General features: G+C 44.1%; 1 protein-coding gene across 3 annotated transcripts in view; it reads left to right on the forward strand.

Moving 5' to 3' along the window:
- The window catches only part of atrn (attractin), a 236,715-nt gene that overhangs the window by 177,027 nt on the left and 44,688 nt on the right, over positions 1-15,000 (forward strand). For all 3 annotated transcript variants that reach the window (XM_031787623.1, XM_031787624.1, XM_031787625.1), the window contains exon 26: positions 8,150-8,228. In XM_031787623.1, the coding sequence (XP_031643483.1) occupies positions 8,150-8,228 (79 nt within the window). The remainder of the gene's footprint in view (positions 1-8,149; positions 8,229-15,000) is intronic.

Raw genomic sequence — 15,000 nt, forward strand, 5'->3', positions numbered from 1 at the left:
AGTGCTATGGAGGAGAGTGCTATGGAGGAGAGTGCTATGGGGGAGAGTGCTATGGGGGAGAGTACTATGGAGGAGAGTGCTATGGAGGAGACCTGCTATGGAGGAGACCTGCTATGGAGGAGACCTGCTTTGAAGGAGACCTGCTTTGAAGGAGACGTGCTATGGAGGAGACGTGCTATGGAGGAGACGTGCTATGGAGGAGACGTGCTATGGAGGAGACGTGCTATGGAGGAGACGTGCTATGGAGGAGACCTGCTTTGAAGGAGACGTGCTAAGGAGGAGACGTGCTATGGAGGAGACGTACTATGGAGGAGACCTGCTATGGAGGAGACGTGCTATGGAGGAGACGTGCTATGGAGGAGACCTGCTATGGAGGAGACGTGCTATGGAGGAGACGTGCTATGGAGGAGACGTGCTATGGAGGAGACATGCTATGGAGTAGAGTGCTATGGAGTAGAGTGCTATAGAGGAGACGTGCTATGGAGGAGACGTGCTATGGAGTAGAGTGCTATGGAGGAGACGTGCTATGGAGGAGACGTGCTATGGAGTATGGAGGAGACGTGCTATGGAGTATGGAGGAGACGTGCTATGCAGTAGACCTGCTATGGAGGAGACGTGCTATGGAGGAGACGTGCTATGGAGTAGAGGTGCTATGGAGTAGAGGTGAAATGGAGTAGAGGTGCTATGGAGTAGAGGTGCTATGGAGGAGACGTGCTATGGAGTAGAGTGCTATGGAGTAGAGTGCTATGGAGGAGACGTGCTATGGAGTATGGAGGAGACGTGCTATGGAGGAGACGTGCTTTGCTAGAGCTCCTCTCTATTCTGAAACAGTATTTATCTTAACCTCTCACGACCTAGAACTTCAAACAAATATGACAAAGGGAAAAGGCACAAAAAAAGGGAGCGCTAAACAAGATCATTTAAATGAGAACCAATTTCAACGTCGCCGACCCACGAGGAGTTAGCTGAAGAGGCTAGCTTCCAAGAGATCCCCACAGAGCCTACGCAAAGTGACATACTGGCTGCCATAAACTCACTAAGCAAGAAGGTGGACAGGTTGGCTGATATCTCAAAGAGTATTGGGACTTTGGCCAAAAGCGAAAGCAACTAAGGGAAGGGTGCATGAGGTTGAGCAGACGACAGTCGATCACGAGGCCAGGCTACAGGACATAGAGAAACAGTGCGCAACGTTCAAAAATTACAACAAAACCCTGAAAGCCCGACTGGAAATGCTCGAGTCGCATTCAAGACCCCAGAACATCCGAATATGTGGGATCCAGGAGGACACTGAGAAAGGGAAACCCAGGAGGCCATTCATTGTACAGCTGCACTATCCCCAGACCAGGGATCTCATCCTCAAGCTGGCAAGTCAAAAGTTCCCCCTTAACTACAACGGAGCCAGGGTGTCTTTCTACCCAGATCTTACCTTGGAGGTGAGGAACCAACGGAAAGAGTATGATGAGGTTCGCAACAAATGCAGGGCGGCCAACATCCGATATGGATTCCTCTTCCCAGCCAACCTGTCCAAGGTGACAGTCGAAGGATCAACACTTACGTTTGACAACCCAAAAGAGGACGATCTGTTCTTGACAAGCAAGCTCCCTGGCTGAGGATACAGAACGGCTGTGTCAGCCGGCTAAATGGCTAAATACAGGCCAGGAATGTGTTTGAATGTCTTTTCCATCAGAAGATCAGAAATGGGGACTTATATGGTAGGTGATATGTTGTGGCTATTATAGCATTGTTTAGCATATCATGTTTTAACGCCACTCACCCCCTAACGTGAGAGTTAACCTCTAGTGACACCCCATCCCATGAACGGGACCGTTGTCATCATCTGACACTAATTAGCATAACGCAACGGACATAAATCTTCCTAGAAAATCTTCCAATTCATGAAGATCACAAGTGAAATATATTGAGACACAGCTTAGCCTTTTGTTAATCACCCTGTCATCTCAGATTTTCAAAATATGCTTTACAGCCAAAGGTAGACAAGCATTTGTGTAAGTTTATCGATAGCCTAGCATAGCATTATGCCTAGTTAGCAGCAGGCAACCTTGTCACGAAAATCAGAAAAGCAATCAAATTAAATTGTTTACCTTTGATGAACTTCGGATGTTTTCACTCACGAGACTCCCAGGTGATAGCCAAAGTTCATTTTTTCCCAAAATATTATTTTTGTAGGTGAAATAGCTCCGTTTGTTCTTCACGTTTGGCTGAGAAATCGACCGGAAATTGCGGTCAATACAACTCTGAAAAATATTCCAAATTAGCTCCATAATATCGACAAAAACGTGGCAAATGTTGTTTAGAATCAATCCTCAAGGTTTTTTTCAAATATCTATTCGATAATATATCCACCGGGACAATTGGTTTCTCAGTAGAAGCGATTGGAATAATGGCTACCTCTGTACTTTACGCGAGATTTTCTCCAGGAGCCATCAGGTGACCACTTACGTAATGTAGCCGCCTACGGCTATTATTCAACATAAATGCTTAAAACTACGTCACAATGCTGTAGACACCTTGGGGACTACGTAGAAAGCGTAAGCTGGTTCATAACACATTTACAGCTCAATGGGGACTCATTGGCACGCAGCGCTTTCAAAACCTGGGGCACTTCCGGATTGGATTTTTCTCAGGCTTTCTCCTGCAACATCACTTCTGTTATACTCACAGACAATATCCCGTTTGAAACGGGATCGTTTTTTTTTTCAAAAATGAAAATACTGCCCCCTAGTCACAACAGGTTTTAAGTGTTATGTGTTATTTAATATTAGTTTATATGCGGAGCATCTATAGACGACGAGTTAGTTCAAGCTGTATGTCTAGACACCCTAAGGTTTGTGTGTTAGCCAAGGAGTGCTTCGTTTGGGGAAGTCACTCAGTAAAGGGACGGGAGGGGGGATGGGGTATGTGTTTTATGTTCACGTTTATTATTAATACAGGTGGCATGACAAGCTCCCGCACGGCGGGACGTTTTTCTTCTGGGTTTTGTATGACAGCAACAATTTGCTCTAAAATAAGAAATGCTACATAGTGACAGCACAGAGTAGACCAGGTGGAATAAAGATAGTCAGCTGGAACTGTAATGGCTTAGGGCATGTGGTGAAACGAGCTAAGGTTTTTTCTCATCTTAAATCATTGGGTGCTGACATAGAGCTTCTTCAAGAAACTCATATTAAACACTCTGCTCAGGCCAAGCTACGAGTCGGCTGGATCGGTCAGATATACCAGTCTAACTTGGATGCAATAATAAGGAAAAACATTCCTTTTGTTTACTCAACCTCCATTTCAGATCCTAATGGTCGGTATGTTATTGTGGCTTGTATACTGAATTCGAAACCAATAACCTTGGTCAATTTATATGGACCAAACTTCGATGATCCATTATTTTTCCAAAGGGTATTTAAGGCCATACCAAATATCTCAGATACAAGTGTTATTGTTGGAGGGGACTTTAACTGTACGTTAGATCCTCTTTTAGATAAACAGTTATCAAGGTCACTTCAACAATCAAATGCCAGTGTCTGTCTAAATACGTTGATGACAAACCTTAACATTGTCGATATTTGGAGACGGACGCACCCAACAGACAGGGATTATTCTTTCTTTTCATCAGTTCATAAATCATATTCCAGAATTCACTCTTTTTTGTTGGACTCCAAACTAATTTTAGCAGCTGTGTCGGTTATCTATCACCTAATTACGGACCTCTGTCTGGTGCTGAAACTCGACAGGTCGGCGATCGTGGTGCTTAGACACAGACCTGTTGAAAGATGAGACTCTTTTTATTTCTTTGAAGGAGCAGATTGCCTTTTTACTCGGAACTAACATCACGGGGGATGTTGACGACTCCACCCTTTGGGAATCTCTAAAGGCTGTGATTAGAGGTTACATTATTTCTTATACATCAGAGAGGAAGAAACGTGCCAATACTAGGCTGAGAGACTGAAAGAGAGTTAGGGGAACAAGAGAACGTTTTTAGGACGAATTCCTCGTATACAGTCCTTGAGAAGATCACAAAGTTAAATATGAATACAATTACCATCCTTTGGAAACTTACTTGCTAGAACGCAACAAAGTTATTTTGAACTGGGTGACAAACCACATAAATGATTAGCAAGATGGCTAAGGCATGTTACAGGCATCTAGAGCTATTCACAAAATAAAAGACAAGAAGGGTAAAACAGTAATATTGATGCTACTGATCCACAAACTATGGAACGCTTTCTCGCTGAATGTGAACTTCCTAAACTAGACAGGGGGGCAGCTTCTGCACTCGATGCAGGGATAACTTTAGAGGACATTAACACAGCGATAGCACCATTTCCAAACAGCAAGGCCCCTCCCTGGGCCCGATGGATATGTAATAGAATTCTATAAGAAGTACTGCGCCAGTCTAGCTCCACTTATGGAATGTTTAAACAATCCAAAGAAAATGCCAAACTCCCGCAAACACTGTATGAGGCTACAACTGATCTTGAAAAAAGATGGAGATTCCATGGAGATGTCGTCTTATCGCCCCGTGTCGTTACTCCCCATAGAAAACAAGGTGTTGACAAAGATATTGGCAAACCGATTGAAAACATAAATTTCCGACATCATACACCCTGACCAGACAGGTTTTATCCCGGGCCGACATATACACTACATACACTGTAGTGTATGAGACGTCTTTTCAATGTATCACGATCATAAGGTTGAGGCAGTGGTAATAGCTCTTGATGCAGAGAAGGTTGAGGCAGTGGTAATAGCTATTGATGCAGAGAAGGTTGAGGCAGTGGTAATAGCTCTTGATGCAGAGAAGGTTGAGGCAGTGGTAATAGCTCTTGATGCAGAGAAGGTTGAGGCAGTGGTAATAGCTCTTGATGCAGAGAAGGTTGAGGCAGTGGTAATAGCTCTTGACGCAGAGAAGGTTGAGGCAGTGGTAATAGCTCTTGACGCAGAGAAGGTTGAGGCCGTGGTAATAGCTCTTGATGCAGAGAAGGTTGAGGCAGTGGTAATAGCTCTTGATGCAGAGAAGGTTGAGGCAGTGGTAATAGCTCTTGATGCAGAGAAGGTTGAGGCAGTGGTAATAGCTCTTGATGCAGAGAAGGTTGAGGCAGTGGTAATAGCTCTTGATGCAGAGAAGGTTGAGGCAGTGGTAATAGCTCTTGATGCAGAGAAGGTTGAGGCAGTGGTAATAGCTCTTGATGCAGAGAAGGTTGAGGCAGTGGTAATAGCTCTTGATGCAGAGAAGGTTGAGGCAGTGGTAATAGCTCTTGATGCAGAGAAGGTTGAGGCAGTGGTAATAGCTCTTGATGCAGAGAAGGTTGAGGCAGTGGTAATAGCTCTTGATGCAGAGAAGGTTGAGGCAGTGGTAATAGCTCTTGATGCAGAGAAGGTTGAGGCAGTGGTAATAGCTCTTGATGCAGAGAAGGTTGAGGCAGTGGTAATAGCTCTTGATGCAGAGAAGGTTGAGGCAGTGGTAATAGCTCTTGATGCAGAGAAGGTTGAGGCAGTGGTAATAGCTCTTGATGCAGAGAAGGCGTTTGATCCGATTGAGTGGAAGTATATGATGTCGGTTCTGGAGCATTTCAGGTTTGGAAAGGAATTTATTCATTGGATAAGAATTATTTATGCACATCCAATGTCTTCCGTGGTAACCAATCAGGAGATGTCCCAGTCATTCCGCCTGTTCAAGGGGTGCCGACATGGGTGCCCTATTTCACCTGCTCTCTTCGCTATAGCCATGGAACCCCGAGGATTTAGTTTGATTTTGTGTATGTGTGAGTTCAGTTTAGTTCTGTCCTCTAAATTGGCCCATTCAACAGGACAATGAATGCCAATTAATTGCTGTCTTTTTTATTTAATTTTTTATTGGAAATTAATAAACACATTATTTAAAAAATAAAATAAAAAGTGCCTTCTGTTTGAAAGACTGAGAAGGGTGTTGATGTAACTCAAAACCATATTTTCTCTGCTATCTGAGCTAATTAACTAAACTACACGGGGGCTAAAAGGCTAATATTTCATTTTTGTTGAAGGAGAAAAAGAAAATGATAGACAGAATTAGGATTATAGATCATACAGTCTAATTCAAAGTAAGAAATGTGTCGTGCCCATATTGGAAATCTAGATGTTCTATGCACCGAGCTGTGACGCAAAGCTGAAACCAAGCCACTCTTCTCTCCTATCAACAGTTGTTAGCTAGCTAGCTAACATTATATCCTGACATTGAAGCTCAATATATATATATTTTTCAGACACATCTAAGCCATATTACTGTGGCCGTAGCGTAGCCTAGTGGTTAGAGCGTTGGACTAGTCTGGTGTCCAGACCAGTAAAGAGATCACATCACTAGGGTAGGGAATGGTGTCCAGACGAGTGAAGAGGTCACATCACTAGGGTAGGAAATGGTGTCCAGACCAGTATAGAGGTCAGATCGCTAGGGTAGGGAATGGTGTCCAGACCAGTATAGAGGTCACATCACTAGGGTAGGGAATGGTGTCCAGACCAGTATAGAGGTCACATCACTAGGGTAGGGAATGGTGTCCAGACGAGTAGAGAGGTCACATCACTAGGGTAGGGAATGGTGTCCAGACGAGTAGAGAGGTCACATCACTAGGGTAGGGAATGGTGTCCAGACCAGTATAGAGGTCACACCCCTCTGGCTAGGGAATGGTGTCCAGACCAGTATAGAGGTCACACCCCTCTGGCTAGGGAATGGTGTCCAGACCATTATAGAGGTCACACCCCTCTGGCCAGGGAATGGTGTCCAGACCAGACCAGTATAGAGGTCACACCCCTCTGGCTAGGGAATGGTGTCCAGACCAGTATAGAGGTCACATCACTCTGGCTAGGGAATGGTGTCCAGACCAGTATAGAGGTCACATCACTCTGGCTAGGGAATGGTGTCCAGACCAGACCAGTATAGAGGTCACACCCCTCTGGCTAGGGAATGGTGTCCAGACCAGTATAGAGATCACATCACTCTGGCTAGGGAATGGTGTCCAGACCAGTATAGAGGTCACATCACTCAGGCTAGGGAATGGTGTCCAGACCAGACCAGTATAGAGGTCACATCACTCTGGCTAGGGAATGGTGTCCAGACCAGTATAGAGGTCACATCACTCAGGCTAGGGAATGGTGTCCAGACCAGTATAGAGGTCACATGACTCTGGCTAGGGAATGGTGTCCAGACCAGTAGAGAGGTCACATCACTCAGGCTAGGGAATGGTGTCCAGACCAGTATAGAGGTCACATCACTCAGGCTAGGGAATGGTGTTCAGACCAGTAAAGAGATCACATCACTGGCTAGGGAATGGAGTACAGACCAGACCATTATAGAGGTCACACCCCTTAGGCTAGGGAATGGTGTCCAGACCAGTATAGAGGTCACATCACTCTGGCTAGGGAATGGAGTACAGACCAGACCATTATAGAGGTCACACCCCTCTGGCTAGGGAATGGTGTCCAGACCATTATAGAGCTCACATCACTCTGGCTAGGGAATGGTGTCCAGACCATTATAGAGGTCACACCCCTCTGGCTAGGGAATGGTGTCCAGACCAGTATAGAGGTCACATCACTCTGGCTAGGGAATGGTGTCCAGACCAGACCATTATAGAGGTCACATCACTCTGGCTAGGGAATGGTGACCAGACCAGACCATTATAGAGGTCACATCACTCTGGCTAGGGAATGGTGTCCAGACCAGTATAGAGGTCACATCACTCTGGCTAGGGAAAAGAGTCTGGAGTATGTACAGTACACACACTCCTTCTGTCAGTCTGCCAGCTGTGTCATTCTGGAAGAACCTCTGTGGGTATAATGTCATGTTCTCTCTACGCACACTGAATTACACAAACCACACACACACACACACACACACACACACACACCACAGTGAAATCCATTGTCATGTTCTCTCTACGCACACTGAATTACACAAACCACACACACACACACACACACACACACACACACACACACACACACACACACACACACACACACACACACACACACACCACAGTGAAATCCATTGTCATGTTCTCTCTACGCACACTGAATTACACAAACCACACAAACCACACACACACACACACACACACACACACACTTCCTGTAGCTAACTCTTCCTCTTCCTGTTTCCTCCCAGCTGTTTCCTGTCCCTCCTCCTGGTTGCAGCAGTCGTCTGGAAGATCAAACAGAGCTGCTGGGCGTCACGGCGACGCGAGGTGAGTGGTTACCACGGTTGCAGTGTTCAAGACACCTAACACGTGGTTCTAACACCTCACCTGAGGGGTCTGTTGTAGTTTACCTACTATAACACCTCACCTGAGGGGTCTGTTGTAGTTTACCTACTATAACACCTCACCTGAGGGGTCTGTTGTAGTTTACCTACTATAACACCTCACCTGAGGGGTCTGTTGTAGTTTACCTACTATAACACCTCACCTGAGGGGTCTGTTGTAGTTTACCTACTATAACACCTCACCTGAGGGGTCTGTTGTAGTTTACCTTCTCTGAACCAGCTGTTGGCCACTTTGAGGACACGTTCCTCCTCATGAAAACCACATGTCAATTTTCTATAACTTGTGACATCAAATTTGATTTTATTTGTCACATACACATGGTTAGCAGATGTTAGTGCGAGTGAAGCGAAATGCTTGTGCTTCTAGTTCCGACAGTGCAGTAATCTAACTAACAATTCCAAAACTACTACCTAATAAACACAAGTGTAAGGGGATAAAGAATATGTACATAAAGATATATTGAATGAGTGATGGTACAGAACGGCATAGGCAAGATACAGTAGATGGTATAAAATACAGTATAAACATATGAGTAATGTAGGGTATGTAAACATTATTAAAGTGGCATTATTAAAGTCACTAGTGATCCATTTATTAAAGTGGCCAATGATTTCAAGTCAGTATGTAGGCAGCAGCCTCTCTGTGTTAGTGGTGGCTGTTTAACAGTCTGCTGGCCTTGAGACAGAGAGTTGAGTCAGTGTGTTGGCAGCAGCCTCTCTGTGTTAGTGGTGGCTGTTTAACAGTCTGCTGGCCTTGAGACAGAGAGTTGAGTCAGTGTGTTGGCAGCAGCCACTCAATGTTAGTGGTGGCTGTTTAACAGTCTGATGGCCTTGAGACAGAGAGTTGAGTCAGTATGTTGGCAGCAGCCTCTCTGTGTTAGTGGTGGCTGTTTAACAGTCTGATGGCCTTGAGACAGAGAGTTGAGTCAGTGTGTTGGCAGCAGCCACTCAATGTTAGTGGTGGCTGTTTAACAGTCTGATGGCCTTGAGATAGAAGCTGTTTACCAGTCTGATGGCCTTGAGATAGAAGCTGTTGACCAGTCTGATGGCCTTGAGATAGAAGCTGTTGACCAGTCTGATGGCCTTGAGATAGAAGCTGTTGACCAGTCTGATGGCCTTGAGATAGAAGCTGTTTAACAGTCTGATGGCCTTGAGATAGAAGCTGTTGACCAGTCTGATGGCCTTGAGATAGAAGCTGTTTACCAGTCTGATGGCCTTGAGATAGAAGCTGTTGACCAGTCTGATGGCCTTGAGATAGAAGCTGTTTACCAGTCTGATGGCCTTGAGATAGAAGCTGTTGACCAGTCTGATGGCCTTGAGATAGAAGCTGTTGACCAGTCTGATGGCCTTGAGATAGAAGCTGTTTACCAGTCTGATGGCCTTGAGATAGAAGCTGTTGACCAGTCTGATGGCCTTGAGATAGAAGCTGTTGACCAGTCTGATGGCCTTGAGATAGAAGCTGTTTACCAGTCTGATGGCCTTGAGATAGAAGCTGTTGACCAGTCTGATGGCCTTGAGATAGAAGCTGTTTACCAGTCTGATGGCCTTGAGATAGAAGCTGTTGACCAGTCTGATGGCCTTGAGATAGAAGCTGTTGACCAGTCTGATGGCCTTGAGATAGAAGCTGTTGACCAGTCTGATGGCCTTGAGATACAGTGCCTTGCGAAAGTATTCGGCCCCCTTGAACTTTGCAACCTTTTGCCACATTTCAGGCTTCAAACATAAAGATATAAAACTGTATTTTTTGTGAAGAATCAACAACAAGTGGGACACAATCATGAAGTGGAACGACATTTATTGGATATTTCAAACTTTTTTAACAAATCAAAAACTGAAAAATTGGGCGTGCTAAATTATTCAGCCCCCTTAAGTTAATACTTTGTAGCGCCACCTTTTGCTGCGATTACAGCTGTAAGTCGCTTGGGGTATGTCTCTATCAGTTTTGCACATCGAGAGACTGAATTTTTTTCCCATTCCTCCTTGCAAAACAGCTCGAGCTCAGTGAGGTTGGATGGAGAGCATTTGTGAACAGCAGTTTTCAGTTCTTTCCACAGATTCTCGATTGGATTCAGGTCTGGACTTTGACTTGGCCATTCTAACACCTGGATATGTTTATTTTTGAACCATTCCATTGTAGATTTTGCTTTATGTTTTGGATCATTGTCTTGTTGGAAGACAAATCTCCGTCCCAGTCTCAGGTCTTTTGCAGACTCCATCAGGTTTTCTTCCAGAATGGTCCTGTATTTGGCTCCATCCATCTTCCCATCAATTTTAACCATCTTCCCTGTCCCTGCTGAAGAAAAGTAGGCCCAAACCATGATGCTGCCACCACCATGTTTGACAGTGGGGATGGTGTGTTCAGGGTGATGCGCTGTGTTGCTTTTACGCCAAACATAACGTTTTGCATTGTTGCCAAAAAGTTCAATTTTGGTTTCATCTGACCAGAGCACCTTCTTCCACATGTTTGGTGTGTCTCCCAGGTGGCTTGTGGCAAACTTTAAACAACACTTTTTATGGATATCTTTAAGAAATGGCTTTCTTCTTGCCACTCTTCCATAAAGGCCAGATTTGTGCAATATACGACTGATTGTTGTCCTATGGACAGAGTCTCCCACCTCAGCTGTAGATCTCTGCAGTTCATCCAGAGTGATCATGGGCCTCTTGGCTGCATCTCTGATCAGTCTTCTCCTTGTATGAGCTGAAAGTTTAGAGGGACGGCCAGGTCTTGGTAGATTTGCAGTGGTCTGATACTCCTTCCATTTCAATATTATCGCTTGCACAGTGCTCCTTGGGATGTTTAAAGCTTGGGAAATGTTTTTGTATCCAAATCCGGCTTTAAACTTCTTCACAACAGTATCTCGGACCTGCCTGGTGTGTTCCTTGTTCTTCATGATGCTCTCTGCACTTTTAACGGACCTCTGAGACTATCACAGTGCAGGTGCATTTATACGGAGACTTGATTACACACAGGTGGATTGTATTTATTATCATTAGTCATTTAGGTCAACATTGGATCATTCAGAGATCCTCACTGAACTTCTGGAGAGAGTTTGCTGCACTGAAAGTAAAGGGGCTGAATAATTTTGCACGCCCAATCTTTCCGTTTTTGATATTGTTAAAAAAGTTTGAAATATCCAATAAATGTCGTTCCACTTCATGATTGTGTCCCACTTGTTGTTGATTCTTCACAAAAAAATACAGTTTTATATATTTATGTTTGAAGCCTGAAATGTGGCAAAAGGTTGCAAAGTTCAAGGGGGCCGAATACTTTCGCAAGGCACTGTAGAAGCTGTTGACCAGTCTGATGGCCTTGAGATAGAAGCTGTTGACCAGTCTGATGGCCTTGAGATAGAAGCTGTTGACCAGTCTGATGGCCTTGAGATAGAAGCTGTTGACCAGTCTGATGGCCTTGAGATAGAAGCTGTTTAACAGTCTGATGGCCTTGAGATAGAAGCTGTTGACCAGTCTGATGGCCTTGAGATAGAAGCTGTTTACCAGTCTGATGGCCTTGAGATAGAAGCTGTTGACCAGTCTGATGGCCTTGAGATAGAAGCTGTTGACCAGTCTGATGGCCTTGAGATAGAAGCTGTTTACCAGTCTGATGGCCTTGAGATAGAAGCTGATCAAACAGAGCTATCCTCTACTGAGTTACTGGGTTATCCGACTGGGTTATCCGACTGGGTTATCCTCTACTCAGTGTAGACTGGGTTATCCTCTACTCAGTGTAGACTGGGTTATTCTCTACTCAGTGTAGACTGGGTTATTCTCTACTCAGTGTAGACTGGGTTATCCTCTACTCAGTGTAGACTGGGTTATTCTCTACTCAGTGTAGACTGGGTTATTCTCTACTCAGTGTAGACTGGGTTATTATCTACTCAGTGTAGACTGGGTTATTCTCTACTCAGTGTAGACTGGGTTATTCTCTACTCAGTGTAGACTGGGTTATTCTCTACTCAGTGTAGACTGGGTTATTCTCTACTCAGTGTAGACTGGGTTATTCTCTACTCAGTGTAGACTGGGTTATTCTCTACTCAGTGTAGACTGGGTTATTATCTACTCAGTGTAGACTGGGTTATTCTCTACTCAGTGTAGACTGGGTTATTATCTACTCAGTGTAGACTGGGTTATTCTCTACTCAGTGTAGACTGGGTTATTCTCTACTCAGTGTAGACTGGGTTATTCTCTACTCAGTGTAGACTGGGTTATTCTCTACTCAGTGTAGACTGGGTTATTCTCTACTCAGTGTAGACTGGGTTATTCTCTACTCAGTGTAGACTGGGTTATTATCTACTCAGTGTAGACTGGGTTATTCTCTACTCAGTGTAGACTGGGTTATTCTCTACTCATTGTATACTGGGTTATTCTCTACTCAGTGTAGAAAGAAAGACAAAGATTTTAAATCAAGATAATACACTTTTTAAAACCCAGGAGTATTGCCCAGGAGTATTCCATTCTTTGAGTGGCGAAGCTTAATGCTACCAGTCACGTATTGAGAGGGTTTGGAGCCGGCAAATGTTCCTTATTCGTAGTGTTAAAAGGTTCTAATTCGTCCGGAGCTCATGTTCCCTCTCCCCTTGAGAATACAACATGTTGCCGAGTTTACTTTCTCTGGATAGACTAGCTCATGCGAACATGATTAACGTAGGCCAAACTGGAGAAATATAGTGGTTTTGACAAGGTAATAGGCTCAAGCACCATGGTGGAAACAGGAAGCTGCACGAGGGAAATCACCAGGAAGGACAACATCTCGGTAGATAGATATACAGCCTGCACCAAAGTGCCTATTTGTTTTCGGCAATAAAGTTAATGATTACATTAATTCAGGCTTTCATTCATTAGACACAGGCCGTATAAAGGGTAAACCAGTTAACAGGGAACCAGGTAACAGTTTGATTAGGCTACTGAATAAATGGGGGTGATTTTTTTTTAAAGAGAACTTTTGGTGGCTGACTAAATAATTGTTTGCCCCACTGTATCTACCTCCATCACTCCAGTATCCCTGTACATTGTTAATATGGTAATTGAAACTGCCTTGTTAACTATTTCCTCTTTTATATACTTAGTTTATTTATATACTCGTTAATGATTCAGGATGAATAGTAGTACAATTCACCAATCACTGGTACTGACCCAACATCCAACTGGATGGTAATATGGTACTGACCCAACATCCAACTGGACATGTTAATATGGTACTGACCCAACATCCAACTGGACATGTTAATATGGTACTGACCCAACATCCAACTGGATGGTAATATGGTACTGACCCAACATCCAACTGGACATGTTAATATGGTACTGACCCAACATCCAATTGGATGGTAATATGGTACTGACCCAACATCCAACTGGATGGTAATATGGTACTGACCCAACATCCAACTGGACATGTTAATATGGTACTGACCCAACATCCAACTGGACATGTTAATATGGTACTGACCCAACATCCAACTGGACATGTTAATATGGTACTGACCCAACATCCAACTGGACATGTTAATATGGTACTGACCCAACATCCAACTGGACATGTTAATATGGTACTGACCCAACATCCAACTGGACATGTTAATATGGTACTGACCCAACATCCAACTGGACATGTTAATATGGTACTGACCCAACATCCAACTGGATGGTAATATGGTACTGACCCAACATCCAACTGGACATGTTAATATGGTACTGACCCAACATCCAACTGGACATGTTAATATGGTACTGACCCAACATCCAACTGGATGGTAATATGGTACTGACCCAACATCCAACTGGACATGTTAATATGGTACTGACCCAACATCCAACTGGACATGTTAATATGGTACTGACCCAACATCCAACTGGATGGTAATATGGTACTGACCCAACATCCAACTGAACATGTTAATATGGTACTGACCCAACATCCAACTGGACATGTTAATATGGTACTGACCCAACATCCAACTGGACATGTTAATATGGTACTGACCCAACATCCAACTGGACATGTTAATATGGTACTGACCCAACATCCAACTGGACATGTTAATATGGTACTGACCCAACATCCAATTGGATGGTAATATGGTACTGACCCAACATCCAACTGGATGGTAATATGGTACTGACCCAACATCCAACTGGACATGTTAATATGGTACTGACCCAACATCCAACTGGACATGTTAATATGGTACTGACCCAACATCCAACTGGACATGTTAATATGGTACTGACCCAACATCCAACTGGACATGTTAATATGGTACTGACCCAACATCCAACTGGACATGTTAATATGGTACTGACCCAACATCCAACTGGACATGTTAATATGGTACTGACCCAACATCCAACTGGACATGTTAATATGGTACTGACCCAACATCCAACTGGATGGTAATATGGTACTGACCCAACATCCAACTGGACATGTTAATATGGTACTGACCCAACATCCAACTGGACATGTTAATATGGTACTGACCCAACATCCAACTGGACATGTTAATATGGTACTGACCCAACATCCAATTGGATGGTAATATGGTACTGACCCAACATCCAACTGGATGGTAATATGGTACTGACCCAACATCCAACTGGACATGTTAATATGGTACTGACCCAACATCCAACTGGACATGTTAATATGGTACTGACCCAACATCCAACTGGACATGTTAATATGGTACTGACCCAAC

Source organism: Oncorhynchus kisutch, linkage group LG14 (assembly GCF_002021735.2).
Source record: "Oncorhynchus kisutch isolate 150728-3 linkage group LG14, Okis_V2, whole genome shotgun sequence".
In the NCBI taxonomy this organism is placed as follows: domain Eukaryota; kingdom Metazoa; phylum Chordata; class Actinopteri; order Salmoniformes; family Salmonidae; genus Oncorhynchus; species Oncorhynchus kisutch.